Source organism: Aythya fuligula, chromosome 24, assembly GCF_009819795.1.
Source record: "Aythya fuligula isolate bAytFul2 chromosome 24, bAytFul2.pri, whole genome shotgun sequence".
NCBI classification, from domain to species: domain Eukaryota; kingdom Metazoa; phylum Chordata; class Aves; order Anseriformes; family Anatidae; genus Aythya; species Aythya fuligula.
The window spans coordinates 551,177-578,982 of record NC_045582.1 but is presented as its reverse complement, the minus strand read 5'-3'; the positions used below and the strand labels follow the sequence as shown (position 1 = coordinate 578,982).

The window sequence follows — 27,806 nt, the reverse complement described above, 5'->3', positions numbered from 1 at the left end:
GGAGCCGGCCCCGGCGCAGCAGCAGTGGGGATTAAAGGCTCTTTATTCCTACAGGGCTCTGGCTGCAGCTGGGGCACACGGAGGGGCTGGGGGGGGGCAGCCCCCCCTCCCTGTCACCCCCTTCCAGGCCATGGCCCTCCCTTCCAGCACTGGTTTTACTGGGGCACGTTACGGGGCTGGGGGCTCCACAGGGAGGCTGCTCCAGAGCGGGAGGAGGCGAGGAGCCGGGCAGGGCTCTGGGGGGGGGGAGGTTTTCTCAGCCCCCAGCCGGGAGCGATGCCGTGGGGGGGGCCGAGCTGGAGCCCAGGCTCAGCTCCCCCGCCCTCCCAACCCACCTGCGCCGGGTTTATTTGTAAAACTTCATCTCCGCATCCACGCAGTCGAAGAAGAGCTCAGCCAGCTCCTCGGGGCGGGGGGCCACGTCCCCCCCCAGCAGCGCGTTCACCGCCTCCAGGCCCTGCCTCTCCAGGTCCCGCAGCGTCTGCTGCAGCTTCTGGCCCTGCTCCTGGCGGGGTCAGGGGCAGAAGAGCTGAGGCCCGGCACCCGCAGGGCACCCGACCGCCTCCCCGTCCCCGCGGGAAGGGCTCTGCGGTACCTGGTCCCGCTCCATCAGCTCCAGCGCCGCCTGATGCCGGCGGTACAGCTCGTGCCGCCGATCCACCGTGCTCTGGAAGCGCGGCACCTTCCTGGCGGGGTCGTCGCTGAAGCTGGGAGACAAAACCTGCGGCGCGGGCTTCAGGCCGGCCACGAAGACGAAGGGCTTGAAGACAGACCTGCCGCAGAGGAGCCGGGGCCGTGGCACCGCCGCGACACCCGGCCCAGGGCACGGCTCGGCCACCCCAGGGCCCCCCCCCCCCGACCGTCCTCACCTGGACGGGTCCGGGGTGGCCGTGAAGAAGTGGACGCAGGGCACAGCGGGGTCCCGGGGCAGCACGGACACCATGCTGCCCGCCGTGCGGAACCCCTCCGAGTCCACGCAGATGCCGCTGGCCTTGTCCCGCAGGATGGCCATGAAGGTCTCCGCCGTGATGTGCCCTGGCAGGGGAGGCAGAGCCACAACGGCTGCTGCGGCCAGGGCGAGCGGGGAGACACCAGGGCAAGACGGGTACGGCCGGCCCTGTGCCCCGGTCCCTGTCCCCACAGCCCCGGTCCTGTCCCCGTGCCCCCGGTGCTGTCCCCATGCCCACCTGTGTGCTGCCTCAGCAGCTCCTTGCCGGCGCGGTAGCGAGCCTTGGCGGCCTCCATGCGGGGCGGCTGCTGCTCCAGGGAGAAGGCGTCAGCGAAGCTGAACTCCCCGGCCCCGCTCCACCAACCCTGGCTCCGGGCTCGCTGCCGCAGCTCCGCGTGCTCGGCCGTGATGTCCGTGCCGACGCTGAGCTGGTTGGAGATGTTGCGGCTGCCCTCTGCCGAGGTCGGGGCGGATCAGGTGAAGGGAAGGGCCGAGGGGACAGGGCTCCCAAAAAACAGCCCGAAGCTGGGGTAAGCGAGGCGACGGCAGGACCGCCGCCCAGTATAACCAGTGCCCGCTCACCTCGGATCCTCTGGGCCGCCCAGTAGCGGCCGGCCGTCTCCAGCACCCAGGCCTCGGTGCGGTCAGCCAGCAGGAAGGTGTTGTGGTAGACGAAGGGCACCGGCTCCTCCTTGCAGCTCCCGCCCTGGCCGTGCCGCTCCAGCAGGGCCGTGATCACCTCCAGGGCCTCCCGGGCAGAGCTGCCCCGCTCCAGCCCCAGCCTGCAGCGCCGCGGGCACCCGGTCGGCCTCGCGCCCCGGGGGGTCGCGGGGGGCGGCGGGGGCCGGCGCTCACCTCACCAGGTCCATGCCCAGCAGCGCCTCGTCCTCGCCCACGGGCTCGCGGGTCCAGACGCCCTCGTTGCCCACGCAGACGCCGTGCTCGTTGGCGCCCATCTCGGCGCCCCACAGCCAGGCGGGGCGGCTCAGCACCACGGCGTGGGTCCTGTGGGCCTGCTCGATCTCGAGGTAGGTGCACTGCGCGGCACGGGGGTGGCGGCGGCTGAGCCCCGGCGCTCCTCCCGCCGCCCCCGGGGCCCCGGTGCCCTCCGTGCTCTCACCTGGACTCTGTCCCCGGGGCGGTGCGTGGCGGCGGGGACGTAGACGATCTCCTGCACCTCGTGGCGCGGCCGGTCGGCGTTCTTGCCGAAGATGACGGCGGGGGCCGCGGTGTGCGGGGGCAGCGCCACGAAGCAGTCGCAGGACGAGGGCGCGGGACCCTGCCCCGCCATCCTGAACCCGGGGGGGCACCGACGGGGGCGTCACCGCCTCGTCCCTGTCCTGGACGTGGCCCCAGGACCCCCACCCCGGGGCTGGCTCGGTCAGAGGGGCACCGGCGCCTCCTGCCCCGGGGCCCTGCGGGTCCGCACCGACCGGGGCCGCCCTCGACGACCCCAGGCACCGGGACCCCCCGCACGCACAGCCCCGGTTACCGGGACCCCCCAGGTGCACGGATCACGGCTCCCGCCCGCCCCGCCCGAGCCCCGTTACCGGGACGCCCCCACCCCGCGGACCTGCCGCCGCTGCCGCCGCCGCCGCTGTTGCCGCCCGGTCCCGCCCCCCCCGGTCCCCGCCCGCCCCGTCCGGTGCGGCCGACGGCGGCGCCCCGTGGCCGGAGGCCGCAGGACGGCGTTACCGGCCCGGTGCCCCCGGTGCCCCCGCCGGGTCCGAGGGCGGCCGCGGGGTGCAGGACGCGACCCCCGGGGACCCTCCCGGGGACCCTTCCGGGGACCCTCCCGGACCCTCCCGGTCCCCCCCCATCCTCCCCCATCCCCGCACAGAGGAGCCGGAGCGCCGGGCCGTGGAAAACTCGCGGTTTATTCCGGTACAAAACGAGCCCCCGCCCCGCAGCCTCCTCCCGCGCGGCCGCCGCCCCCCGCCCGCCCCCGGCCGCAGCGCCCCCGGCCCCCGGGCGGGGCTGGGCGGGGGAGCCCGGGGCCGGCGCTGCCGGTTCCTCCCCGGCCCGGGGCGGTGCCGGGGGGGGGACGCGGCGCGGGGGCAGCGCGGGGCCGGAGCCCCACGCCGCAGCCGGCCGGACTGGTTCGGGCGGGCGGGGGCCGGCCTCCGGCCTCCCCGCCCGGTTCCGCAGCCTCCGTTGCCCCATCGCGGCGGGCAGGGGCGGGGGCCGAGAGCACCTGGCCCCCCCCCCACCCACCCCCCCGGGATCACCCGGTACCGCCCCGGGCCCTCCCCGGTACCGCCCGGGGCTCCGCGCCCCCAAACCCAACCCCCTCGACAGGCACCGTACCGGGTACCGGGAGGGGGGGGGGCGGCTCCGTGCTGGGAACGGCGGCGGGGGGACTGCGGCGGCCCCGGGCCCCAGCGAGACTTCACCTCGGGAGGGGTCCTCCGGGGGGCGCGGGGCGGGACGGGACCGGGGTGGGGACGGGGACGGGGTCGGGACCCTGCGCCGGTCCCGTGTCCCCCCCCCCCCCCATCACAAAGGGCCGCGGCTACAGCTTCACCCGGAGGCGGCCACCCTGCCCGGGTGGCAAAGCCTGGCTTCACCTTAATAAAATAATAATATTAATAATAATAATTAATAATTAATAATAATAATAAAACAATCGAAACCGAAGGCTGCGGGGCGCCCTCTGGGCACGGACCCCGCTCGACTTCACCTCCACCCCTTCCCCCCCGGACCCCGGGGCGCTCCGAGCCCGGGCAGCCCCGGACACGGCCCCCCCCGGAGCCCCAGGATCGGGGCCCCCCCCCATCTCCCCCCTCCCCGGATTCCCAACTGGTGTGAACTGGTGCCGGCTGCGGGGCACAGCCGGTGGTCCCGGTGCCCCCAGCAGCCCACCCTGCCCCCAGCCCCCCCCCCAGCTCCCAGGTCCCGTCTCCTTTGCCCAAGGGGTTCTGCCAAAACCGGGGGGATAAAACCCAAAAGGTCGAAAACCCGAGCACTTCGTGGACCGCCAGCCGGGGGATGAAGGACGGACGGGGGGTCCCTGGGGGAAGGGGGACAGCCCCAGAGGAGGGGAGCCGTGGGGTCCCTGGGGGGGACACCCCAAGACATTCCCAGGAGATACGGGGACCTGGGCAGGGACAGACGGGGTCCCCGGGGGGACAGGCAGCATGCACAGGGGGACAGGTGGATGCCCCCGGACTAGGGGGTCCCGGGGAGGGACGGTTACAGGGCCCCAGGGGACGGGCAGCATGCACGGGGCGGGGGGGGGGGGGGGGGGGCAGCCGGGGGCCCCGCAGGTGCAGGGTCCCCGGGGACAGGCAGCATGCAGGGGGCGGGCGGGGGGTGCCCGCAGCTGCGGGGTCCCCGGGGAGGGACGGCCGCGGGAGGGAGGGGGGGGGGGGGGCGGGGATGGGGGGGGGGGACCGGCGGGCGGAGGAATGCGGCCGTCCCGGCTCTCCCGGGGCCGCGGCCGCCCCGCGCTTCCCGCCCGGGGCCGCGGTGGGTGTGGGAAAGCTGCAGGCGTGCGCTTGGGCAACCGCGTGCCCAGCGAGAGACGCGCCCGCCGCGGCCCCCGGCCGGGGATGCCGCCCCCAGCGCAGCACCCCCCTGCCACAACTCACATTCAAGCAGGGTTTCTCTTTTTTTTTTTTTTTTTTTTTTTTTTGGCCTCAATTTGGGCCAAAAAAAAAAAAAAAAAAAAAGGGGGGTGGGGGCCGTAGCACCCGAGCCCCAAGTGGGGGTCCCACGGGCAGGCTACGGGATCCCCCCCCCCCCCGGGGGTAAGGAGCCCCCCACCCCCAGCACCGAGCTGTCCCCAGAGCAAACGGCACCAAAAGCCGGGGGGGCGGCGATTCCCCCAGCATCTCGGGGGCTGGCGGGGAGGGGGCCGGGGAGCGGCGTCGCCCGGGGGCTGCGGGGCCGCGGCCACGCTCCCGGAGCGAGGGCTCTGGGGCTCCTCTCGCTTTCTCCTTCCTCCCCGCTCGGGCCGGACAAGCCCAGGCAGCGCCGGCTCCTCGGCTCCCCTTGATGTTCCTCCCAAACAGCCCCGCCGCCTGCCAGCGGCCTCCCGAAAAAAGATTTGGGAAGCCGGGGGAGGACGGGGGGAGCGGGCGCGGGACAAGTGAAACTGCCGCGGGCAGCGCCGGCTGCGCCGCTCCACACCCGGGCACGGCCGCAGCGGGGGGGGGGCTGCGGGGTGGGCGGCGGGGCACGGGGACCTGCCGCCCCCCCCGGCTCTGCGGGGCACGGGGGGGCCGCCGCCCGGCTCCCCTTCCCTCCGGCGGCACGTCGAGCGCACGGTGCCAGCCCGGCCCCCCCCTCCCCGCCGCATCCCCGCGCCCCTCGGAGACCAGCCCCGAGGGGGCACCGGGGTCGTCCCCCCCCCCCCGCCGGCAGCGGCCCCCGGCCCGGCGGCTCAGTTTGTGGGGGCGGCGTTGCCCCCCTCGGGCTCCCGCTTGCCTCCCTTGGCGGCCGGCGGCTCCCCGGCGCCCTTGGCCTCGGGCTCGCCGCCGTCCTTGGCGCCGTCGTGCGTCTTCATGTGCTTGCCCAGGTGGTCGCTGCGCATGAAGACGCGGCCGCAGACGGGGCAGGTGAACTTCTTGGTGCCCGTGTGGGTCTGGAGGTGCCGCTGCAGCTCGTCGGAGCGGGTGAAGCGCTTGCCGCAGAAGAGCCAGTTGCAGACGAAGGGCCGGTCGCCGCTGTGCCAGCGCAGGTGGGCCTTGAGGTGCGAGGTCTTGGCGTACGCCTTGCCGCAGCCCGGGATGTGGCAGTTGTGCAGGTGCTTGCGCTTGGCGCCGTCGGGGCAGGGCCCCCCCCCTCTCGGCCTCCTGGCAGTTGGGGCAGCGGCACGCCGCCTGCCCCCCGCCCCGCGGCACCGCCCGCCGGCCCCCCTTGGCCCGGCCGCCCCCCCTCCGCCTCGGGGGGCCCCTCCAGCGCCTTGGCCCCCTCCGGCCCCAGGAGGTGCTGGGCGGGGGGCAGGAGGTGGGCGGGGGGGGCGCAGAGCTGGGGCTCGCCCCCGCCGTACCCCCCCAGCGGCGGCTGCAGCCCGGGGGGCGCGGGCACCTGCAGCCCCCCCTGCCCGTGGGGCAGCTCCATCCAGCTGGCCCCGGCGTGGAGGTCCCACCAGTTGACGCCCCCCTCCTCGCCGGGGGGGCCGGGGTGGGGGGGCCGAAACCAGGGCTCGTAGGGGTGCGCCATGTCCGGGGCCGCCTGCAGCAGCTTGGCGTAGGAGCCGGGGGCGGCGGGGCCGTCGGGGGGCAGCTCTAGCCGCGGGGGGCCATGGGGCTCGTAGGCGCCGGGGGCGGCGAAGGCGGCGTCGGGGCCCGCCAGCGGCAGCTCCGGGGGCGGCAGCGGGGAGGCGAAGTCGGCGCCCGCCGCGGCGCTGCCGTGGGGCTGGAAGGGCTGCAGCGGCTGCAGGTCCAGGTGGGTCGGGGAGGCGCGGGGCGCGTCGGAGGACTGGTTCCCAAGAGAGCCGCAGACAGCTGTGAGCATTGCCGAACGGCGGCGCGGGCGGTGGCGCAGACAGACCTGCAGGGCCAAGGAGGGGCGGCGGGGGAGAGAGGAGCCGTGAGAAGAGAGGGCTGCGGGCGCCCTCGCCCCTCCGGCCCCCCCCCCCCCTTGCCCGCCCCGGGGTCTCCCCGCGGCCGCCCGCCCTGGCACCGGGGGGGCTGTCACCGGCGGCAGCCCCGGCCCCGGCTCCTGGCCCCGGGCAGAGCCCTGCAGTGCTCGGGGAAACTGAGGCAGGCGGCAGTGCCCGTGTGGGCTCAGCGCCGTGCTGCGGGTGCCAGCCCTGCCGGGGCAGTGTCCAGCCCAGGGCAGTGTCCCCAGTGCCCGTCACCCAGCACCCCCCCACTGAGGACATTTCCCCACCACACAGCCCAGCGGGACAGAGGCCAGGCAGGGGCACCCCCCCCTCAGCCCCCAGGCAGGGGGCACCGGCCCTGCAGACCCAGCGCCAGCCCCCGGTGCGGACCCAGCGGGTCACGTCTGTGGCCCAGAGGAGCTGGGGCCGAATTCCTGTACCCGGGGGAGCCGCAGGGCTCTGCCTCGACCCTCCCTGCCCTAACCCCCCTAACACGGCCGGGGCATCGACCGCAGCTGGGGTCCCCCGGGGGCTGTAGAGCAGCAAGCAGCAGCCCCAAGCCCCCGCCCCACTCCCGGCCCAGCCCTGGGGTCTTGCCCCACAGCACTGGGACACAGCCCCCGGGAGCCCCCGAGCTGTTGTGGGGCCGCAGCCCCCCCCCGGGCCAGCTGGCAGTGGGACAGGGGAGCGGAGCCCCGGGGCCGAGCCAGCGGCAGCGCTTTGAAGCCGGGCTCAGGGCTGCCTTCGCCTGCGGCCACGCAGCCCCGGCCCCAGGCACCTGCTGCTCCCCGCAGCGCGGCCGTGACTCACCGGGAGCTGTGCAAACCCCACGGGGGCCGGGCCCCACCCCGGTGTTGAAATCCACCTGCCGCCACCAGCTCCCGCCCCCCGACTTCCCACCGGCGCCGCGGGAGGGGGGGTGGCCGAGACCCCCTGCCCTCCTCCCCCCTTTCTCCCCGTGGCAGAAGCCCGGGTGCGAGGCCACGCCGCCCCCCGGCCTGTGTGGGATGGGGACGGACCCCCAGGGAAGTGCAGGGGGGTGCCGGCGCTTTGGGGTTGGGGCCAGGCCCCCAGAGCCCCCCACCCTCAGCACTACGAGCAGGGGGCAGGAGCAGGGCCCAGCGCTGAAGCCCCCCGGCAGCACCCAGCCCCGTGGGGTGACCGCTTTCCCTTGGTGGGCAGTGCGTGGGCAGGCACAGGGGGACCCCACGGAGAAGGCAGGGGCTGGGGGTGCCAAAATCCCCCCCAGCAGGACCCCTCTCCACCTGTGCTACAGAGGCACCGAGCTGAGCGCTGCAGGGCTGGGGGGCGCGGCAGGAGGAGCCCCCGGGCAAGGGGGTGCTGCTCCCCTGGGTGGGCTCGGCTCTGCGCACCCCTGCCCTGGGGGGGTCGGCACCGATTGCCCCTGACACTGGAGGGCTCCTGGGGATGCCAGGCGGGGGGGCGAGGGTTAGCAGCCAGCGGGTGCGAGGCCACCACATCGCCCCATCCTGAGCCAGCCCCCAGCGGGGTCCTGAGCCCCCCGCCAGCCCCTCTGCTCCCCGTGGGTGCTGCAGCAGAGCCACAACTCCCCGTGGCCGTGTCCCATCCCGGGGACACACGCAGGGGGGGCGGAGGGGACCGCCAGGCACGACCCCAGCCCCCCGACCCCCCAGGCTGAAGGAAGGAGCCGGGGGCAGAGGGGACGCGCGGGGGGGCCCGGGCAGCTCCCACCCAGCGCGGCCCCTCCCCGGTGCCCCCCGGAGCGACCCCCCCGGCCCCGGCCCCCTTGGCCCCGGCGCTGTCCCCGCCGCCCTGCCCCTGCCCCGCGGGGCTCCCGGGGCGTTTTTCCACCGGGGTGCCGGGAGAAGCCCGGGGCCCGGCGCTGCCCCCTCCCTCCCTGGCGGGGCTCGGCGACGCGCTGCCCACCGCACCGCGGGGAAACTGAGGCAGCGGCGGCTGATGCGCGCCGTGAGTCACGGCCGGGCTGGGCAGAGGCGGCTCGGCAGGCTCCCAGCCCAGCCGGTGCCTCGCCCCGCGGCGGGGTCGGGCGGGTGGCGCTGCCCTCGGCTCGGCCCGGCCGGGCACCGGCACCGGGAGCGCGGGGGGGACTCGGAGGGTGCCGCGGGCGGGGGCTCCCCGGACCGGGGCGGTGCGGAGGGGCCGCGGCTCGCTCCACGCGCGGCTCGCGGGGACCCGCGGGGACCGGGGGCGGCCGCGGGGGCTCGCTCGGGTCGGGCCGCGCCGGGAGCCGGGAGCCGGGAGCCGGGAGCGGCGCGGTCCCGTCCGCGGCACCGGGCAGCGGGGCCCGCCCCCGTGCCGGCCGTCGGGGCGGCGGCGCCGCGGGTACCTACGGGTCTAGCGGCGGCGGCGGGCTCCCGGCGGCTCCGTCCTCATCGGCGGGGCGGGCGGCGCTGGCTGCCGAGGGACCCCGAGGGACCCGCGCGGCTCCCCAGGAGCGGGCACCCACCGGGCCGGGCGAGCAGGAATGGCCGGGTCCCGGCCGCGCTCCCGGCTCTTCCCCCCCGCGCCGCCTCCCGCCCTGCCCCTCCCCGCCCGGCCCGGCCCGGCCCAGCCCGGCCCAGGCGCTTTTAACCCTTGGAGGCAGAGCCCGGCGGTGGCGGCGGCCCCGGCCCCGGCCGGGATCCGGCGCTTGAAAGCGGAGGGAGGGGACGGGAAGTTCGCAGCAGACACCGCGACCGGCGCTAATTAAAGAAGAAAGCCGCCGCCGCCTCCCTGCGCGCCCGCGGCCCCCCCCGCGCCCCGACGGCAGCGGCCGAGCCCCGGCCGGGCCCCGCAGCCCCCCGGGGGTGGCGCCGAGCCCCCGCCCCGCTCCCACCCCCGGCCCGGGGGGTCTCAATGCCTCTGTCCTGGGGGCTCAGTGCCCCTGTCCTGGGGGCTCAATGCCTCTGTCCCGGGGGGGCTCCATGCCCCCGTTCTGGGAAGAGCTCGGTGCCCCTTTCCCGGGGGGTTCAGCCCCGCCTGGCCCCATTGTCCCCCTGCCGTGGGGTCGAGGGGACGGGGACAAGTGCAGGGCTCGGGGGACCCCCGGGCTGGGGGCGGACGTGTGGTGGCACCGAGGGGGGAGCTGAGAGCCGAGCCCCCCCTTACCCAAATGGCTCGGGACAGCCCAAAGGGCCCGGGAGGTCCGGGCCGAGCCCGACCCCGCTCAGCTGCGGGGGTCCGACCCTCCTGGCCCCATTTCCGACCCCCCACCCCCGGGGAGCCCAGGGGGGGCTGCCAGGAGCCCCAGCAGCTGCCAGGCCCCACGCAGAACCTTTCGGTCCCTCGGCCGTCGTGGGGCCGTTTGGGCCTTTTGGCCCCATTCCTGCGCCCAAAGCCCCCGGCTGGAGCGGGGCTGGCCGCGGGGGGCTGCGGCGGCCCTGGGGGAGCCCCCCCAGCCTCGGGGCCCTGGGGAAGGGCGTCCCCCGGTGCCGGCGCCCCGCTGGAGCCAGGACCCCGGCCGCAGCCCCGCGAGCCCGGCCGGCCGAGCCCGGCGCGTGGGAGCCCGCAGCTCCTCGGCGCTTGCCAAGCACCCGGCCGGGCGGCGGGCGAGGGAACTCCTTCGCCCTGGGGGAAACTCTCCTGGTTTTCATCATCGCGTGGGTCCCGGCGAGCGCACAGGGCTAGGACGGCTCCGCCGCCACCGAAACGCGGCTGCGGGTGGGGTGGAGCACGGCCCCCGGCTCTGCCGTGCTGGGGCTCGGGGACCCTGCTGGGGGGGGGGGGCGGCCGGGGGGCAGCGGGGTCCCCGAGGACACAACCAGGCGCAGCCGGCACCCACACACTCCGTGAGGCACACGGGGGGGCACAGCCGGACCCCAGCCCCACGTCCCACCGCAGCCTGGGGTGTCCCCGGTGCCTTGAGCGGGCAGGAGGGCTGGGGGGTCCCTGCCATGCGGGGCTCCCCCTGCACCCCGGGGAACCCCGGGGGACAGCGGGCACCGTGCCCCCGGGATGTTCCAGCCCCTGGGTGCCTGGCATCTTTGGATCCGGGAGCGGTGGCGCAGAGCCCCCCCTGCCCCCCCTGGCCGCCCCGTGGGGACCCGGCAGCTCTGTGGGGCCGGGAGCGGGGACCCCTGCGAGGCGCTGTGAGGAGCGGGGACCCCGCGGAGCTGAGGGTGATCCTGTCCCCACGGACCGTGTGTTAAATGTCCCCGTCCCCACGCCCCGTGCACGAATTGCGCCTTTCCCCGCGTTCTGCACACGTGGCGGGGATGTGGCACATCCCACCAGGGGCCCGTCCCAGTCTCCCCAGTGCTGTGAGACTGGGGGAGCAGGGGGCAGATGGGTCCTGGCAGGGGGGGGCAGCTGCTCTGGCTCCTCTCCTACCGCCCCCAGGGGGGTGGCCGCTGGTGCAGCCCCCACTCGCCCCCAGTGACACGGGGCCGTGGGGCTGTGGGGACCGGGGGTGCTGGGGCGGGCGGGGGGCTTGGGGGCAGGGGCTTGGGGGCAGGGGCCTGGCTGCGTGGGGCTGGGGGCTCCTGGGGCCACCTGGAGCAGCGCTGGGGCCCCTGCTGGGACCACCCATGGGGGGAATGGTGCCCATGAGGAGGGGGGCGGGGGGGCATCTCCTCGCCGTGGAGCGTCTGAAACCCCGAGCCGTGCCTTGAAATTACAGCTAATTACAGAGCCCATTTGCATAAATTACAAGGCGAGAGGCGAATGCCTCAAATCTCTCCGTGTGCCGGGGCAGCAGGAGCCGATCTGGCACCCCCAGAGGGGCCCCAAGGGGGTCAGCGGGGGTCGGCATCCCCAAAACGGCACCGGGCCCCCGCTGTGCGGCTGGGCGGGAGGCAGCCGAGCCCCCGCACCCAGCCCTCGGCCCCCGCCGTTCCCCAGAGCCCGGCCCCGCTGCCGGGGGGGCTGGGGCCGGCACGGGGGCACCGGCAGGGCCGGGTGGTGTGAACGGCGTCTGTGGGGGCGCGGGGCTCACACGGGGGGGCTGGTGTGTGTGTGTGTGTGTGTGTGTGCGCACCTGCACGGCGATGCCAGGTGTGTGTGTGCGTGCCCCCCCCCCCCGTGGCTGCGCCTGCCCACGCCTGTGGGTGCTGAGCTCGGCGGGGGCCGGGTGCCCGCGGGCAGGTGCCGGGGGGGCCGCAGCCGGTGCCACGGGGCGATGGCAACCGGTCCTGCCCCGGCTCGGCCCGCGGGGCTGCGCCGTCTGGGTCAGCGCGGCCCGGGGGGAGCCCCCGGGGGGGCCTCGGGGCCTCAGACAGGGAGAGCCCAGGCGCCCGGATCCGCCACCCGCGGGCGCCCTGGCAGCGAGCCCCGAGCTCGGGAAGGGGCTGCCCCCGGCCCCGCGCCCAGACGGCCCCGGGGGGCCCCGAGCCTGCCGGGGGTGGCCCCGCTCCAGCCGCGGCGCGGGGCCGGGGGCAGACGGGTCTGGGAGCGGGTGCCGCAGCCCCATGGCTCCCCGCACCCACGGGTGGGCAAACCGGGGGCGCAGAGCCCAGCGAGGGCCCGGCCGGGGGACGGGTGCCCGAACCCCGTGGGACCCCCCGGCACCCGCAGCACGGGGACCCGAAGCCGTCCCCGTCCCCGTGCCGGGCACAGCGCCGAGGACACGGCACCGAGGGCACGGCCCGGCGCGACCCCCGCTGCCGGAGCCCCCCGAGGGGCGCGGGGGGACCCGCTCCTGCCCCCCGGTCCCCCGCAACCCCGGCCCCCGCCCCGAGGATGCCCGGGGCCGGCGGGAGGCCGCGCTGCCGGCCGGCGGAGCTATCAGCGCGATTATCGCGACTCCCTCCCCTGCCCGAGGCCGTGCCCGGTCGCGGCGCGCCCCGGGGCGGCGTTTCTCACCCGAGCAGGAACTGTCGGGACTCGAGCGCTGCAGCGCGACGGCCTCCCCTGCCCCGCCGAGGGAGCTGACAGCCCGGCGTGATTCAGCCGCGGCTTTTAATTACCCCCCTGCCAGCTCCCTGCCTACCGCCACCCGCCTGCCCCGACCCGGCCGCCGGGCACCGTGCGGGGAAAGCCCTGGCACGGCGGGGGGAGCTCCCGGCACCGCGCACCGGCTTCGGGGCATGCGGATGAGCTGGGGACGGGGCCGTGTGGCCGTGATGGGGTTGGGGACATTTGGCTGTGATGGGGACGGGGACATTTGGCCGTGCCAGGCATGGGGCCGTGTGGCTGTGATGGGGACGCGTTTGCTGTACTGGGGTTGGGGACACGCGGCCGTGCCGGGGACAGGGACACGAGGCCAGGCCAGGCCAGGCGCCACCCGGCCGTGCCTTCGCCGCCTCCTCCCGGTGCCCGGAGCCCCCCAGGTTGGCGCAGGAGCAGGTTGGGCTCCCGCCGGGGATCAAAGGCGCGGAGGCAGCGCGGGGCTGACGTCAGGGCCCCCGGGCAGCGGTGACGGCACCGTCCCCGTCCCCGTCCCCACGCCGGCCCCGCCACCCCCGGCAGGGGCTCTGCAAACCGCCTGCTAATTCTTCGAAGAAATCATTAAGAACAGTTAATGATCTCGGCAGAGATGGGCTGCCGGGCTGCGGAGGTGCCCTAATTGCTTTAATTGCGTGTGGGCTCTGAGCAGCCGCCAGCAGCCCCGGGCTCGGGGACGGCCAGGGAGGGGAGGGCAAGGACGGGACCCGTGGGGACGGGGACTTGTGGGGACGGGCCCACGTCGCGGCTCCAGGCCCTGCGGGGCTCCTGGCGCAACCTGGCTGGGGCCCTGCCGCATGGATCTGGGTCCCCGTGTCCCTGGGTCCCCGTATCCCTGTGTCCCCATGTCCCCGTGTCCCCACCCCACCCCGCTGCCCAGCCCCTTGTCCCACGAACCCACACGCAACAGAGCAAGGCACAAGCGTTGGGGACAGGGACGTGGGACGAGGCCGTGCCGGGGCTGGCGGTTCCCTTGGCGCCCCCCCCGTTTGCCAAACCCCATTTCCAGGGAACCCCTGGAGCTGGGGGGGAACCAGGGAACCCCATTTCCCTGCCAAGCGAAAACCCACGAAAATTGGGTATTTGGCAACAAAACTCAGGGCCGGGAGGGGACAGGAAACACCCAGAGCCGCGCGGTGGCTGCAGCAGCAGCGCTGCCCCGCTCCCCACATCCCCGGCACCGGCACCTCCCCAGGCCCCGCTCCCGGCTCCGGGGGGCACCGGGGGGGGCTCAGCGCCCGCAGCGGGGCCGGCCCCGTCCCGGGCAGGCCGAGCCGTGCCTGCGCTCGCGTCCACACCGGGCTCGCGGCCCAGAGCCGGCGTCGCTGCACGCCCGGGGAAACTGAGGCAGGGAGCGGCAGGACCGGGCCTGCCCGGGCAGCGGCACCGCGAGCACCGCGGGCGGCGGGGACAGGCGGCGGGGGCGGCTGCCCTGTGGCCTCCCGCCAGCCCCGGTGCCCCCCCGGCCCCAGGCTCCTGGCCCCGGCACGGCGCGGGGGGGGCGGCCCCGGGACCGGGCCCGGGACCCCTGCACAGGGTCGGGGGGGCCGGGAGGAGCCGGGGGAGGCGGCGGCGCCGGTGCCTGGCGGCAGCCCGGGGGCGGCGCTGGCCGCACGGGGCAGGCCGCGGGGCCGCAGACACCGCGCAGCGCCCGGCAACTCCCCGGCTCCAGCGGCACCGGGAGCGGCCGGGCCCGCGGCGGGGGCGGGGCGGGAGCCACGGGGACACCGGGGGCTCGGGGGGGGGGGTCGGGAGGGTCGGGGGGGGGGGGCGCCCCGCGGCCCCGCCAGGCCCCGGCCGCCGCCACCGCCGCCGGCCCCGCACATCACGTGACGCCGCCGCCCCCCGCCCCGGGCACGCAGCCAATCCCAGGGGGCGCGGACACGCCCCGCTCCTTCCATTGGTTCTCCCTCCTGTCGGTCACGCCGCGCTTCGACCAATCAGAGAGGGTGCTGCCGTGCGGCTCCCGCCCCCGAGGAAGCCCGCCTCCCCGCCTCGGAAGCTTGGCAGTCAGTGCGCGGACTGGGACGCGCTGCACTCGCTCTCATTGAGCGGCCGAGCTGTCAATCAAAGCTCCGCCCTCCCATTGGGTCTCCTCTTCCGTCCGTCACAACGCCGATCCGCGCCCATTGGCGGAGCCGTCCCTCCATCACCGCTCCCCATTGCTCGGCGGAGCCGCCCGTCAAACGGCCGGGCGCGGCGGATTGGCCGCCGATCGAGCCCCTCGCCGCCCGTTGGCCGCAGCTCGGCCGAGCCGGGCGGGGATTGGGCCGGAGGCCGCCGAGGGGGCGGGGCTTGCAGGGCGGTGCCCGGGCGGCCCCGCAGGAGGAAGATGGCGCCGTGAGGGGGTCGCAGCCGCCGCCGCCGCCGCCCCGGCCGGTCTGAGCGGGACCGCGGAGGGGGGGGGGGCACCGGGGCGAGGGGAGGGGGGGCGGGGGGGGCGGTGGCGGCGGCGGGGCCGGGCCCGGAAGGGGCGTGAGGCCCCCGCGGCCCGCCCCGCCCCGCCCTCCCCGCGCCGGGCGGGCGGGCGGCGCTTCCGGGGCCCGGCGGGGCGGGGGCGGGGGCGGGCCCGGGGCTGGTCCCGCCCCCCCGGGGAGCGCGGCGGGAACGGGAGCGGGGCCGGGGCGGGGCCGGGGGGGTCGGCGCCGCCCCCCTCCCCCCATCCCCCCGGTCCCGGTCCCGGGCAGGCGGCGGGCGCCGAACCGGGGCAGGCCCGGGCCGAGGCGGCTCCCGGGACCTCCCCCCCGGGACCTGCCCCCCCCGGGGCTCCGAACCCGCCCGGTGCCCGCCGGTAACGGTCCCTGCGGCTGCCGGCTCCGGCAGCGGGTGAGCACCGGGCCGGGGCTGCCCCCCCCATCCCTGCTGGTCCCGGGGCGGTCCCGGTGGAGGCGGGGGCAGGGCCGGGGCCGTGCCCGCTCTGCGCCCTCCGCCGGGGCGGGGCTGCCGGGGTGGCTCATTCAGGGTAACGGGGCTGTCGCGATACGAGGCTGTCGCGATAGGGCTGGGAGTCAGGGAGCGCGCACAGCTGCCCCCGACCCCCGGGAGCCGTGGGGCCGCCCGCAGCCACCTCCCTGTGCCCCCGGGCTGCACGGGGAATCCCCCCCCCCGTGTGTCCCGTGGGGTATCGCCGGTAACGGCACCGCCCCGGTGATCAAACCCCTGAGTGAGGCTCCCTCCGTGTGCCCCGAGCTCCCGGCAGGCCCCCGGAGCCCCTCGGGGTGCGGGCAGGCGGCCGGTACCGGGGGTGCGGGCAGGGGGGAGGCTGAGGCACAGAACGGCTCCCGGGACAGGCGGGGGAAGGATGGAGGAGGCTTGGACGAAGGGGAGGTTCAGGAGTCTCTGCTCCTGGGCTGCCTCGGGGGACGTCCCGGTGCCGGGCGGCGGCAGCCACGGGGTCGAGCTGGGCCCGGGCCGCTCGGTGTGAGCCCCGCGGAGCTGTGTGTGCCCGCAGCCAGCGGCGGTTCTGGGCTGAGTTCAGTGAGAGGACCCCGGGGGGGCTCGGGGACAGGGAAGCCGCCAGCTCCGGTGCCCTCCTGGCACCACCAGGCCATGAGCACCACGTTACGGCCCCAGGATGGGACAGGAGGGGACGGGCGCTGTCCCCACTGCATGGACACGAGGTGTAGGAGGCAGGAACTCGCACGGGGCTTTGCCCGGCCCGGCCCGGGTTTGTTTGCGAGGCTGCTGCCGTCCCTCTGATGTCTGCGGCCAGCTCAGCCCCGCTCTGCTTTGTAGTCAGGGCTGCTAATCCTCGGCCGTGCCCTAATTCTGCTCTGGGAGGGCGCAGCCCTGGAGCTCAGGCAGGCTGCGGGGAAGGGGAGCGTCCCCTGGTGCAGGGCACGAGGCCTTCGAGGCCCCGGGTTCCCCGCTGGGGTTTCACAGCTCCCTGAGCCCACGGCCCCAGCACACGGCTCCGAGCGAGGCGCTGCCGGCCCCGTGCCCCCAGCCCTGTGCCCCTGGCCCCTGCCACTCTCGGCCTCCCCAGGCCCCGCTGGCAGCAAGCGCTGGTTACACAACGACTCGCCAACATTCAGCACCAGCAGCGTGCCGAAATAAGTGAAACGAGGCTTTTCCAGCCTGGAAAAACAGCAGCCTGCACCAAAACGCAGTCCTCTGAGGTTCCCTGAGCGGAAAAACCGAGTGGCAGGGGCACGGCGTGGGCTGGGTGCCGGGAGGCTGCCCCCAGGGGAGGGTCTGGGGGGCTGTGGTGCTCCCCGAGAGCCCAGGGCCTTGCGGGGACGGGAGCAAACACACCAGGGCCTCAGCCCGGTGCCCGTTGCCCCGTGGTTGGCCACTCGCTGCGGCCACCATTTGCCTTCGGTGGCCAGTGAAGGCCGAAGGCAGGCACAGGGGGGAGGCGGTGACCCGGTGAGGTTTCTCTGGCCCCGTTTGGAGGCAGGCCTGGGGGGGTTGGGCGCTGCCAGGGGAGCCCCTCGGGCGCGGGGGCCTGGGCTGGGCGCTGCGAGGAGCCGCGGGGTCGCTGTGGGGCTCACTCCCCTCTCTGCTTCCTCCCGCAGACCGACAGCATGGCTGCCACAGCCGCCGTCAGCCCCAGCGAGTACCTGCAGCCCGCCGCCTCCTCCGCACAGGTGAGCCCCGGGGCTGCCCCCCCTGCCCACTGGAGGAGGCTGCTGGCAGGACGGGCCGGGGAGCCGCGCTCTGGGCACGTTCCCAGCCCCCTCGGGGCTGCGTGGTGGGGGCTGTGCCTCCTGCCCCTGCTGTGTGTGGCCCTGAGGACCCCCGGGGTCGCGTTAGCTGCGGCCGCCGGGAGGAGGTGGGGGCATGGCAGCGGCTCGAGGCGCTGCAGGGGCGTGCAGGGGAGGTGTGGGCAGCCCCAGACGTGCAGGGCGTGTGCGGCTCCACGGGGCTGCGAGCGCAGACACACGATTACAAGGCAGCCGCCGTCCCGGTGGCTAAAAGCCACACGGCTGGGGTGAGCGCAGGGCTCACGTGGTGTGGGTAATTAAGCCGCTCGCTTAACGAGGTGTTCCGTGGGCGCGGGCTGGGTTAGCTCCAGGGGCGCGGACCCTTCCCCTCGCTCAGTGCTCTGGGGCCCCTTCGGCTCCGGCCCGTCTCCACCGTGCCCGTCTCCCCCCCAGGACTCGCAGCCGTCCCCCCTGGCCCTCCTGGCAGCCACATGTAGCAAAATCGGCCCCCCCGCCGTGGAAGCCGCCGTGACTCCTCCCGCCCCTCCTCAGCCAACGCCTCGCAAACTCGTCCCCATCAAACCTGCTCCGCTCCCTCTGGGCTCTGGGAAGAACAACTTGGGGATCCTGTCATCGAAGGGGAACCTCTTCCAGCTGCAGGGCTCCCAGCTCGGCGCCTCCTACGCCGGGGGGCAGCTGGTTTTTGCCATCCAGAACCCCGCCGTCATCAACAAGGGGCCGCCGCGCGCGGCCGCCAACATCCAGTACCAGGCGGTGCCCCAGCTGCAGCCGCCGGGGGCTCCGGCCATCCAGGTGCCTCCCAACCTCGCCAACCAGATCCAGATCATCCCGGGCACCAACCAGGCCATCCTCGCCCCGTCCTCCGCCTCCCACAAGCCCGTGCCCATCAAACCGGCCCCGGCGCAGAAGGGGGCGGCGTCGCCGGGGCAGGGGGCCGGCGGCGTGGTCAAGCTGCCCGGCGGCGGCAACGTGGCGCTCGCCCTGCCCGTGGGCAGCCTGGTGGGCGCGGCCGAGCCGGGGGCGCAGGCGCAGGTGGTGGCCGAGAGCCCCTCCAAGGCCGGCAGGAAAACCCGCAAGAAAGCCGCGTCCCCCGGCCAGCCCGCCGCCGCCGTGGCCGTGGCCGAGCAGGTGGAGACGGTGCTGATCGAGACGACGGCCGAGAACATCATCCAGGCGGGGAACAACCTGCTGATCGTGCAGAGCCCGGGCTCGGGCCAGCCGGCCGTGGTGCAGCAGGTGCAGGTGGTGCAGCCCAAGCAGGAGCCGCAGGTGGTGCAGATCCCGCAGCAGGCGCTGCGCGTGGTGCAGGCCGCCTCCGCCACGCTGCCCACCGTGCCCCAGAAATCCTCCCAGAACTTCCAGATCCAGACCACGGACCCTGCTCCCACGCAGGTACGCCGTCCCCTGCCGTGTCCCTCTGCCCTCACCCAGCTTTTAAGGATCTGAGGGGTTCTGGGAGCCGCCGGGCAGCCCTGGCTCAGTGTCGGGCTCGGGCACGGCTCACGTGGATTGTCTGGTGTCTGAGAGGGGCTGGGGGCGCAGCTGCTCCCCGTGGGGTCTCTGTGAAGCCTCATCCCCTCTGCCTCATCTCACGGCACCTGCAGGAGCGCCGTGTCCTCGAGGGCTCTGCTGTGGCGCTGGCTCGGGCCAGTCCCCAGCCCGTGCAGAAGCTCAGGGAGGGGCAGGAGGGGGCTGCAGGACGGCGCTGCTGCCATGGGAAAGGCTGCGGGGCCAGAGCAGCCCCCTGCTGCCGTGCGAGGCCAGACCGTGTGGGCAGGAGGCCTGCGGGCTTCAGGGGCTGAGGCAGCTTCGGGCAGCTCCTCGTGCTCAGGGGGGGCCTCACTCCTCCCCTCCTCCCACCAGGTCTACTTCAAAACGCCGTCGGGGGAGCTGCAGACGGTGCTGCTGCAGGAAGCCCCAGCCGTGCCGGTGGCCCCGTCCGGCACCTCGTGCGGCAGCCCCGTGTCCCGCAGCCCGGGGGGGGGCGGCAAGAAGCCCGTGGGGCGCAAGGAGCGGCCGCTGCCCAAGATCGCCCCCGCCGGCGGCGTCATCAGCCTGAGCGCGGCGCAGCTGGCGGCTGCAGCGCAGGCCATGCAGACCATCAACATCAACGGCGTGCAAGTGCAGGGCGTGCCCGTCACCATCACCAACAGCGGAGGTGGGCCGCGTGCTGCGCCGGGCGGGGGGGTGGGAGGGGGCAGGGGGCGCGGGCAGCCCCCGGGTGGGGGCACGGAGACCCCCGGCAGCGCGCCGGGCAGCGGGGACGCGGTGGATCCGTCAGCGGGTGCCTCGTGCCCCAGGCTGGGTGCTGCTGGGCACCGGGTGTCCTCAGCTGCTTGCTCCCCGTGCTGCAGGAGGCCCCGGGTGTTTCATGGGGGGACATTCCAGCTTTGCGGGGCTGGGGGGGGGCAGCTGCTGCAGCCCCCACTGGTGGTGTCAGTCCCACGGGGCTGCGGGATGGGTCTGAGCGGCACCTGGGAGCCCCACGAGCTGCTGAGCCGTGCACAGGGGAGGCTGAGCCTGGCCCCGGGGCCGAGCTGTGTGCCTCGGGGGGGGGCAGGGACCCAGCCAGGCAGCGGGCACAGCACAGTGGGGGCTCCTCAGGGCCTGCAGCCCCCCCCCAAACAGCCCTGTCGCAGGCAGGCCCTGCCGCGAGGCGTCGCTGCTCCCTGGGAGCAAACCCGGCTCCTCGGCTCCCCGGGGCTGCTCCCTCCCGCAGCCCGCAGCAGCCCCGGGCCCTCGAGCCCCCGGCACACCCGGCACACCCGGCACACCCCGCTCCCCAGCGCCTGCCCCAAGCCCCACATCCCCGCAGCCCCCCCCGTCCTGCCCTGGCTGAACGTCCCCAGCCCCGAGCTGGCGGCTGTGGCCGGGCAGTGCCTTGATCTGCGCTGCCATGCAGGGAGCTGCTGGTGCCCCCCCGGCTCCAGTCCCTTTGGCAGTTGGGAGCCACCGGCTCTTGCTCAGCCCAGCGGGGTCAGCACAGCCCTGCGGGGCTCAGCGCACCACAGTCCCTGGGGTGGCTTTGGGGGGGCCAACGGCTGCTCCGCCACGAGCCTCCGGGCCCTGGAGGCGCCTCTGCTCTGCCTGCCCCCCCCCGCACACCCCCTCCTTGCTCGGCTGCCGCCCCCCAGCCTCTCCCCGCCTGCCCCCCCGCGCTCGCTGTCGCTGACCCCCTCTTCTTCTTTGCAGCCCCCCCGCGGCCGCCGGGTGCCGTGCGAGGCCCAGGCCCTGCCGCCTCCGTGAGCGCCCGGGCGTGGAGCGGCCCGTAGGGTCCGGGGTAAGTCCCGTTTTTTTGGTCAATATATTGCACGTTTTTTCAAAGTTTCTTTTTCGTTTCCTCTTTGGCCGTTTCCCCACCCCGAATGGGTCAAACCAAAAACTTTGAAAAACCGCACAGTATATTCAGAAAAAAAGGGACTTACCGGCCCGGCGCGGGGCCAGCACGAGGCGGGGCCGGGGCAGGGCCGCATGCGGGGCTGGGGCGCCGGGGCCCGGGGAGCCCTCCTGGGGTCCGTCCCGTCCCGTCCCGTCCCGTCCCCGCGGGGGCTGGGCTCTGACTCCCCGTTTCCCCCCGCAGGGCAGCAGCAGCTGACGGTGCAGAACGTCTCCGGCAACAACCTGACCATCAGCGGGCTGAGCCCCACGCAGATCCAGCTGCAGATGGAGCAGGCGCTGGCGGGGGAGGCGCAGCCGGGGGAGAAGCGGCGCCGCATGGCCTGCACCTGCCCCAACTGCAAGGACGGCGACAAGAGGTGAGGGGGGGGCGCGGGGCGGCCCCCGGGGGTCTCTCCGCCGCCACCGCCGCCGCCTCGCGCCTCACGCCCGCCCTCCCGCTCTGCCCGCCAGGCCGGGGGACCAGGGGAAGAAGAAGCACATCTGCCACATCCCCGAGTGCGGCCGGACCTTCCGCAAGACCTCGCTGCTGCGCGCCCACGTGCGCCTGCACACCGGGGAGCGGCCCTTCGTCTGCAACTGGGTGTTCTGCGGGAAGCGCTTCACACGCAGCGACGAGCTGCAGCGGCACGCGCGCACCCACACAGGTCTGCGGCCCCGCCGCGCGGCTCCCCCCCCTCCCAGGGCAGCCCCCGGCAGCCCCCGGCCTCGCAGGGGTCCCAGGCGCAGGGCCCAGGGGTGAGCTGGGGCCTCCAGCAGCCACTGGTGGGGTGTGGTGGAGCTGCTGGGAGGCACTGGGGAGCCGGGGGCTGTCGGCCCGCTCAGGGCTCTGTGGTGGTGGTGGCGGGGGGGCTGCCCAGGGGACCTGCGGGCACCTCACCGCCTCCCGGGGGGTCCTGCCTGGGGCCGGGGGGGGGTGTGTGGGGGTGTCCCCGGGGCCGCCCGGTGCTGACGGCCGCTGCTCTCCGTCCCCGCAGGTGACAAACGCTTCGAGTGCGCGCAGTGCCAGAAGCGCTTCATGCGCAGCGACCACCTGACGAAGCACTACAAAACCCACCTGGTCACCAAGAACTTGTAGGGCCGGGACCCGCCCCGTGCACAGCCCTCACGGGGCCGCCACGCGGGGACACCGGGCACCGTCCCGGGCCCCCGCCGCCCCCGCAGCACTCCAGGCCCCCGGCCCCCGGCCGCGTCCCCCCCGCACAGCCCCCGGGGACGCCCTCGGCCAGCGCCGGGCCCCGCGCGGAGCCTGCCCGGGGCGAGGGGCTCCGGGGGCCGCCCCCTCACGGGACTCCCGGGGCCGAGCCCCGAGCCCGGCGGGGGCAGGCCCGCAGGAGGGGGGGGGGGGGGCTGCGGTCCCGGCGGGGAGCGCCCCCGCAGCACATTCCTACTTTATATTTAAAGTTATAAATTGTATAAATACGGCCCGGCCCCGCCCCCTTTGTCTCAGGTCGGCGCCCTCCGGGCCCTGCTGCGGCCGCCGTGCGCGTGGGGGGGGCCCCGGTACCGGGGGGGCCCGGGGGGCCCTGGGGGCTCCCTCCAGCCCCCCCCCTCCCCCCGGTTTTATTTTTCCTTTATTTTTCCCCCCGTTTCTCCTCCCCCTCCCCCAGCACCGTTTCCCTCAGCCCAGACCCTGCCCCCCCCTCTTCCCCCCCCGGCCCGTTATTTCCGCCCCGAGCCCGGTTTTGTCCCCAAATCCCCGGTTTTTGGCCCATTTCCAGCTGCACCAGCCCCAGCTGGGGCTGTGCGGCCCCACGGAGCTGCTCCACGCCGGCTGTGCCCGCGGAGCCCCCGCCCCACCCTGCGGGCTGCACCGGGGAGGGGGCGGGGCTGCTCCCGAGGCCCGGCCCCGGTTCCCCCCGGTGCCCCCCGCCGGGGGCGCTGCGCCTTTAAGGCCCCCCCTCGGTGTTGTTTACACCCGGGCGCCACTTCCGGCCCCGCGCATCCTGATTGGCTGAACACTCTCCGCCGAGGCGGGGCCGTGGCGCGGCTCCCCATTGGCTGCTCGGTGGGCGGGGCCCGAGCGCGACCACGCCCCGTGGGCGGGGCGGCGGCGGCGGGCGGCGGGCGGCGGGGGGCGGGGGGCGGCGCGGGGAGACCCCGCTCGGACAGCGGCGGGGATGGAGCTGGGGGCCATGAGGATGGAGTACCGGGGGGCTGAGGAGGTGGGGGCTGGGGGGCACCGGGAGGCACCGGGAGACGGGGGGCAACCGGGAGGAACCGGGAGGTACCGGAGGATACCGGGAGGTTGGGGCCGGTGTGGCCGGGGAGGTACCGGGGGATACCGGGAGGCACCGGGTGACCGCCAGGGGGCCGGGGGGTTACCGGGAGGCCACCGGGAGGCCTGGGGCGGTGGGGCTGGGGAGGTGCTGGGGGCTTACTGGGGGAACTGGGGGGGTACCAGGGGTCACTGGGGGCAATGGGGGAGGGCCGGGGGTAACGGGGGGCTACCGGGAGGCAGCGGGACCGGGGAGGTACCGGGGGGTTACCAGGGATTACCGGGGGGCTGGGGGTACTGAGGAGTACTGGGGTCATCTGGGGTCACCGGGGGACCCCCGGGGAGCCGGGGCCAACAGGGGCGGGCTGGGGGAACCGGGGGGTTACCGGGAGGCTGGGGTGTACGGGGGGTCACCTGGGGTCACCTGGGGTCGGTGGGGTTCCAGGCCCGGGCAGGCCCCGTGCCCGTGCTCGGGGCTCTGACACCGGCCCCGTCCCCGTCCCCCCCCCCAGGCGTTCGAGGAGCGGCACTTGGCCTCCCGGGACCCGGTGGCTCAGTTCGGGGCCTGGCTGGCGGAGGCGCTGCGGTGCCCGGCGGTGGGCGAGGCCAACGCCATGTGCCTGGCCACCTGCAGCAGGTGAGGCCGGGGGTGGGCGCGGGGGGGTCCCGGCCGCCGCCCGCTCACCGCCGCCGCCTCCCGCCGCAGGGACGGGAAGCCCTCGGCCCGCATGGTGCTGCTGAAGGGCTTCGGGCAGGACGGGTTCCGCTTCTTCACCAACCGCCAGAGCCGCAAGGGCAGGGAGCTGGTGAGCACCGGGGGGCACCGGGGGCTGGGGGGGGCTGCGGGATGAGCCCCCCCCCCCCCGGTGTTGGGGTGCTCCCGGGGGCCGCCCGCCCGCTGACGGCTCTGCCCCGCCGCAGGACTCCAACCCCTTCGCCTCGCTCGTCTTCTACTGGGAGCCCCTCAACCGCCAGGTGCGTCCCGGGGGTGGCGGAGGGACGGGGCCGGGTCCTCGGCGCGGTGTCAGCCCCAAACTGGGGGGGATTTGGGGCTCCTGCATCGGGGTTGGGGCTCTCTGGATGCGTCCCGGCCCCTTCTGCCTGGCTGCGAGGGACGGGCCCCATGCAGTGAGATGGGACGGGGGTGAGGTGGGACGGGGGTGTCCGTGTGGTGGGGACGTGGGGGGTGACATGGGGCCGGGCCTGGGGGCTGCCAGGGCCCGTGGGCAGCCCGAGCCCACCTGAGGCTGCCCCGTGCAGGTGCGGATCGAGGGCTCGGTGAGGCGGCTGTCCGAGGAGGAGTCGGAGCAGTATTTCCACTCCCGGCCCAGGAGCAGCCAGATCGGGGCCGTGGCCAGCCGGCAGAGCACCGTCATCCCCGACAGGGAGGTGAGCGGTGGGGCCGGGGGTCCATCAGCAGCCAGGACCCTGCCCCTGCCCCGGCCGTGCTCCAGCCCCGGCCCCTTCCTCCCCCGCAGTACCTGATGAAGAGGAACGCGGAGCTGGAGGAGAAGTACCGGGACGTGCCGGTGCCGAAGCCGGAGGACTGGTGAGCCGCCCGGGGGCGTCCGGGAGCAGCCCAGGGCCGTGCGGGGCCCCCTCACCTCCCGCATCTCCCCCCAGGGGCGGCTACATCCTGCAGCCCGACGTGGTGGAGTTCTGGCAGGGCCAAACCAGCCGCCTGCACGACCGCATCGTCTTCCGGCGCCTGCGGGACGGCGCGGAGCCCCCCGGGCCCATGACGCGGCGCGGGGAGGGCGAGTGGGTGTTCGAGCGCCTCGCCCCCTGAGGCTGCCCCGTTACTTGTGCCAAGCCCACTGCATGACCCCCCCATGTCCCCCCCGTGTCCCCCCTGTGTCCCCTCCGTGTCCCCGCCGTGCCCCAGGCGCGGTGGCCTCGCTCTGCCCCGCCGGAGAGACTCGTGGTGGGCTTCGGGGTGCCCGGGAGCCCCCGGGCCCTGCAGCCCCCTCGTGTCTGCCTCAGGCGGGGGCTGCTCCGTCCCACAACCCCCCCGCATCCCCCCACCGGCACGTGGGGAGCAATTGCTCCTGGGGCCGCTGGTGGCTAATTAATCATGGCGATGACTTATTAATTATGGTAACGACGTGGGGGCCAGGAAAGAGCCCCGTGAATCCCCTGCCCTCGTCCTGTGCTGCTGGGACCAATCGAGCCTCGTGCTTTAGCTGGAGCCGCGCCGTGCGCTCAGTCCGTGCAGTAATTAACTTAATTGTGGCTTTGTCCCCGTGGGTGTTGGTGGCCGGCCGTGTGCTGCTGGGCCCTGTGCCCTGCCTGCTCTGTGCTGCTTCCTCCCGGCTCGGGAGCAATAAATGCCGCCCGAGTGGAGCCGTGCGTGGCCGTGGGTTAATCTTCACCCAGCAGAGCTGGGCTTGGCTGCGCTCCCTGGCAGAGGCTGCTGCCGCCCTGCCCGGCCCCGCGCCACCTCCTGGGCCGCGTCCCAGCGAAACTGGGGCCCAAAACCTTCGCCCCCTCCAGCCGTGTGCGCCCAAGGCAGGATCGGGTCCCGCTGAGGTGCAACATGGGGACACGCGGCCTTGGCAGGAGGGTCCCCGGGGCCTGCTGCGGGGGTCCCACAGCCAGGGGGTCCCCTGGGGGGGAGCAGAGCCCCCGGTGCTGTGGGGCTGTGTAAGCCCGCCGGCTGCTCAGGGGGGAGAGCCCCCGGTGGGGTGCGGCACCTCCCCTGCCCCTCGGCAGCTCCCCGGCTGTGCCCAGCCCAGGGCTGCCCCATGTCCCCGTAGGGCTCAGGCGCTGCTGTCACCTCGGGTCCCGTGCCAGAGCCAGGAACCCCCTGGAGCTGGGCCAAGCCCAGCTGGGTGGCATGGGATGGGATGGGATAGGATGTATTGGGATGGGGATGGTGCCACCACAGTGCCTGACAGCCTGGGGTAGGGAGGAGGGGACGTGGGGCTGGTGGCACCTCCAGGAGGTGGCCGCGTGTCCCAGTGCGGGGCTGGGCCCCGTTCAGCTCCACAGGTGCCCACCACAGAGGGTGACCCGAGACTGCGACCTCCCGCCCTGCGTGCCCCCACGGCGCTGGAAGCCCCGGCACCACCGTAACGGGTGGCACCAGCCGGTGGGTGCCGGCCACGCACCCTCCCCCTTCTCCCATCCCTTTGGGGCAGGAACCCTTGGGTGCTGCCAGCACGGGACAAAGAGCACAAAGAGCACCTTGTGAGCGTGTTTGGAGAGCAAACAGCCCCGGGGCGGGAGCTGCTGGGAAGCCCGGGCTGCCCCGGCAGGGGCTTTGTGCCAGGGAAGGGGTCTGGCTTGGTGCGGGTCGGTTTTTACGAGGGCCGGGGCCTTGTTGCAGGCGTGTGGCTGCCCCCGTTCTGGGGGGAGGGCGAGCCCCCGGTGCACCCCCGGGGCTGGGGGCACCGCTGGCAGCCCCCCCCTGCCCCTCCCAGCCCGCAGCGTGCCGGGGCTGCCCGGTCCCGGTCCCGTTCCGTGCACGGCCGGGTGCGGTTGTGCCTCCGTGGGGCCGGGGACTCCCCGGAGCAGCCCCGGAGCTTGGCTCGGAGCCCCGGGGCCCGGAACCGCCCGTGCCTCGTGGCACAGCTCCGCCACCGGCCCCGTGCCCCAGGGCAGCCGCACCGGGCACCGCGCTGCCTTTGTTCCCAGCCCTGCTTTATTGACACGGAACAGCAGCGAGAGCTCACAAAGGGCGCAGCTCCCAGGAAAAGAAACAAACACGCAGAGGGGCTGCGAGGGCGGCCCGGCCACCGGCTGTGCGCGGCTCTCCCCTTCCGGGAGCAAAGAGCAGGTCCTGGGGTGGGCAGCACACGGCGGGGACAGCGCGGGGACACTGTGGGGACACCGCGGCCCTCCCTGGTCCCGCGGGAGCCGCTCCCTGAGGGTTTGCTCCGTCCGGCGGGCCCAGGGCTGGATCCAGATGGGAGCAACGGGCCCGGTGTCAGTAGCTGCCGGAGCGCGGGGTGGTGGCAGCCCCAGGGCTCTGCCCGGTGTCACCCCCGGGGCCGGGGCTCCTGCAGCTCCCCCAGGCTTGTGGCTTTCTGCTTCAATAAAGTCCATCCCGAGTCACTTCTCCTGCTGAGGTGCTGGGGGGGGTCCGGCCAGCCCCGCAGCGAGCCCCCCCGCTCCATCGTGTCACCGGCCCCGAGCCGAGCAGGACGGGGGGCTGCAGGGGGCAGGGGGGCCGCGACCCACCGGGACCGTGCCCCCTCCCGGCCTCATTTCTCCTCCCGCTCGCTTCCCGTGCAAAGGCCGGGGTTGTCGGCCAGCGTCGCCCGCACCTTCTTCTTCTCCTTGAAGCGCCCGGAGTTGGAGACCTTCACGTGTTTGCCTTTGCTGCTCTTGTCCACGATCTTCTCCAGGCGGGCGGTGTACTCGGGCGTCCCCCCCTCGCCGTTACCCTCGGGGCCGTCGCCGGCGTGGACGTCGGGGCTGTCGTAGAGCACCTGGGGCATGGACTTGCGCTTCCGCAGGAAGGTCAGCTTCCACCAGCTGTGGCTCTCAGCCATGGCCGCGGGGCGCCTGGGGGGGACGGGGGGGTTACGGCCGGGAAGGGGCCGGCAGCACCGGGGTCTGCCGTGTCCCCGGCTGCCCCCCTGCAGGGCCGGCGGCGGCCCCGGGAGCAAACAGGAACCGGGAAGCAGCCGGGAGCCGCTGGGGGCCGGGGCCTCATGTCCCAGCCCCGGTGCTGCGGGTGGCAGCGGGGTGGCCACGGGGGTCCCCGTGCCGGGCTCTGTCCCCCACACACCTGCCCCCGTCCCATGGCCCCCACCCGGTTCCACCAGCCACCGAGCGCTGCCCCCGTGCCCCTGGCGGTGTTTTTGGTGCTGGCTTTCGAGGCCCCCGCATTAACTGGCACCGGGACGTGACCCAAACCCCCGGTGCTTCGGGTCCCCCCGCCTTGGGGCCATGTCGTGCCCGGTGGCACTGCCGGTGGCAGGTGCCCACAGCCAGGCTGGCAGCACCCCGCACCCCCCCGAGAGCCTCACCGCTGCCCGTACCTGCGCCTCCCGCCCCGCCGTGGGCCGGGCACACCGGGCACCGGGCAAGGCCCGCACCTGCCGCTGCCCCGCCGCGACTCAAGGTGAACCCGCGCCCAAACCCCTCCCGCCGGGCAGGCGGCGGGGCCGGGCCGCGCAGCGCTGAATATTCATGACGGGGAGCGGCGGCCACGGG

The 27,806-nt window shown here is 75.2% G+C and overlaps 5 protein-coding genes across 7 annotated transcripts; 2 read left to right on the top strand and 3 right to left on the bottom strand.

Annotated features, from left to right (window-relative positions):
- Positions 1–32: 32 nt before the first annotated feature.
- On the bottom strand, positions 33–2,547 carry SCRN2 (secernin 2). 3 transcript variants are annotated; one of them, XM_032202668.1, is made up of 9 exons: positions 2,523–2,547; positions 2,070–2,241; positions 1,805–1,986; positions 1,532–1,731; positions 1,188–1,403; positions 870–1,035; positions 596–773; positions 336–505; positions 33–236 (listed from the first exon to the last, which is right to left on the bottom strand). In XM_032202668.1, exons 2-8 carry the CDS (start codon positions 2,238–2,240, stop codon positions 347–349), a joined length of 1,272 nt encoding a protein of 423 aa, XP_032058559.1. In that variant the 5' UTR covers position 2,241; positions 2,523–2,547; the 3' UTR covers positions 33–236; positions 336–346. The 3 variants fall into 3 exon arrangements, with proteins under 3 accessions (XP_032058559.1, XP_032058557.1, XP_032058558.1); XM_032202666.1 differs by having other exon boundaries at positions 33–505; XM_032202667.1 differs by lacking the exon at positions 2,523–2,547 and having other exon boundaries at positions 33–505; positions 2,070–2,302.
- A 2,786-nt stretch (positions 2,548–5,333) lies between these two features.
- Positions 5,334–6,409, bottom strand: SP6 (Sp6 transcription factor). The gene is given in 3 exon segments (XM_032202669.1): positions 5,334–5,733; positions 5,735–5,827; positions 5,829–6,409. Coding segments are annotated over 3 exon segments (1,074 nt in total).
- An 8,280-nt stretch (positions 6,410–14,689) lies between these two features.
- SP2 (Sp2 transcription factor) lies at positions 14,690–21,591 on the top strand. The gene is made up of 7 exons (XM_032202665.1): positions 14,690–14,741; positions 16,880–16,951; positions 17,462–18,421; positions 18,893–19,187; positions 20,610–20,784; positions 20,879–21,072; positions 21,403–21,591. The coding sequence occupies exons 2-7, from the start codon at positions 16,889–16,891 to the stop codon at positions 21,501–21,503; spliced, it is 1,788 nt and encodes a 595-aa protein (XP_032058556.1). The 5' UTR covers positions 14,690–14,741; positions 16,880–16,888; the 3' UTR covers positions 21,504–21,591.
- Positions 21,592–22,532: 941 nt separating this feature from the next.
- On the top strand, positions 22,533–24,986 carry PNPO (pyridoxamine 5'-phosphate oxidase). Its single transcript, XM_032202715.1, has 7 exons — positions 22,533–22,590; positions 23,156–23,280; positions 23,350–23,449; positions 23,565–23,618; positions 23,904–24,032; positions 24,122–24,192; positions 24,267–24,986. Exons 1-7 carry the CDS (start codon positions 22,546–22,548, stop codon positions 24,430–24,432), a joined length of 690 nt encoding a protein of 229 aa, XP_032058606.1. The 5' UTR covers positions 22,533–22,545; the 3' UTR covers positions 24,433–24,986.
- A 1,686-nt stretch (positions 24,987–26,672) lies between these two features.
- On the bottom strand, positions 26,673–27,139 carry PRR15L (proline rich 15 like). The gene has a single exon (XM_032202911.1). It carries the CDS (start codon positions 27,137–27,139, stop codon positions 26,849–26,851), a length of 291 nt encoding a protein of 96 aa, XP_032058802.1. The 3' UTR covers positions 26,673–26,848.
- Between the last annotated feature and the right edge of the window lie 667 nt (positions 27,140–27,806).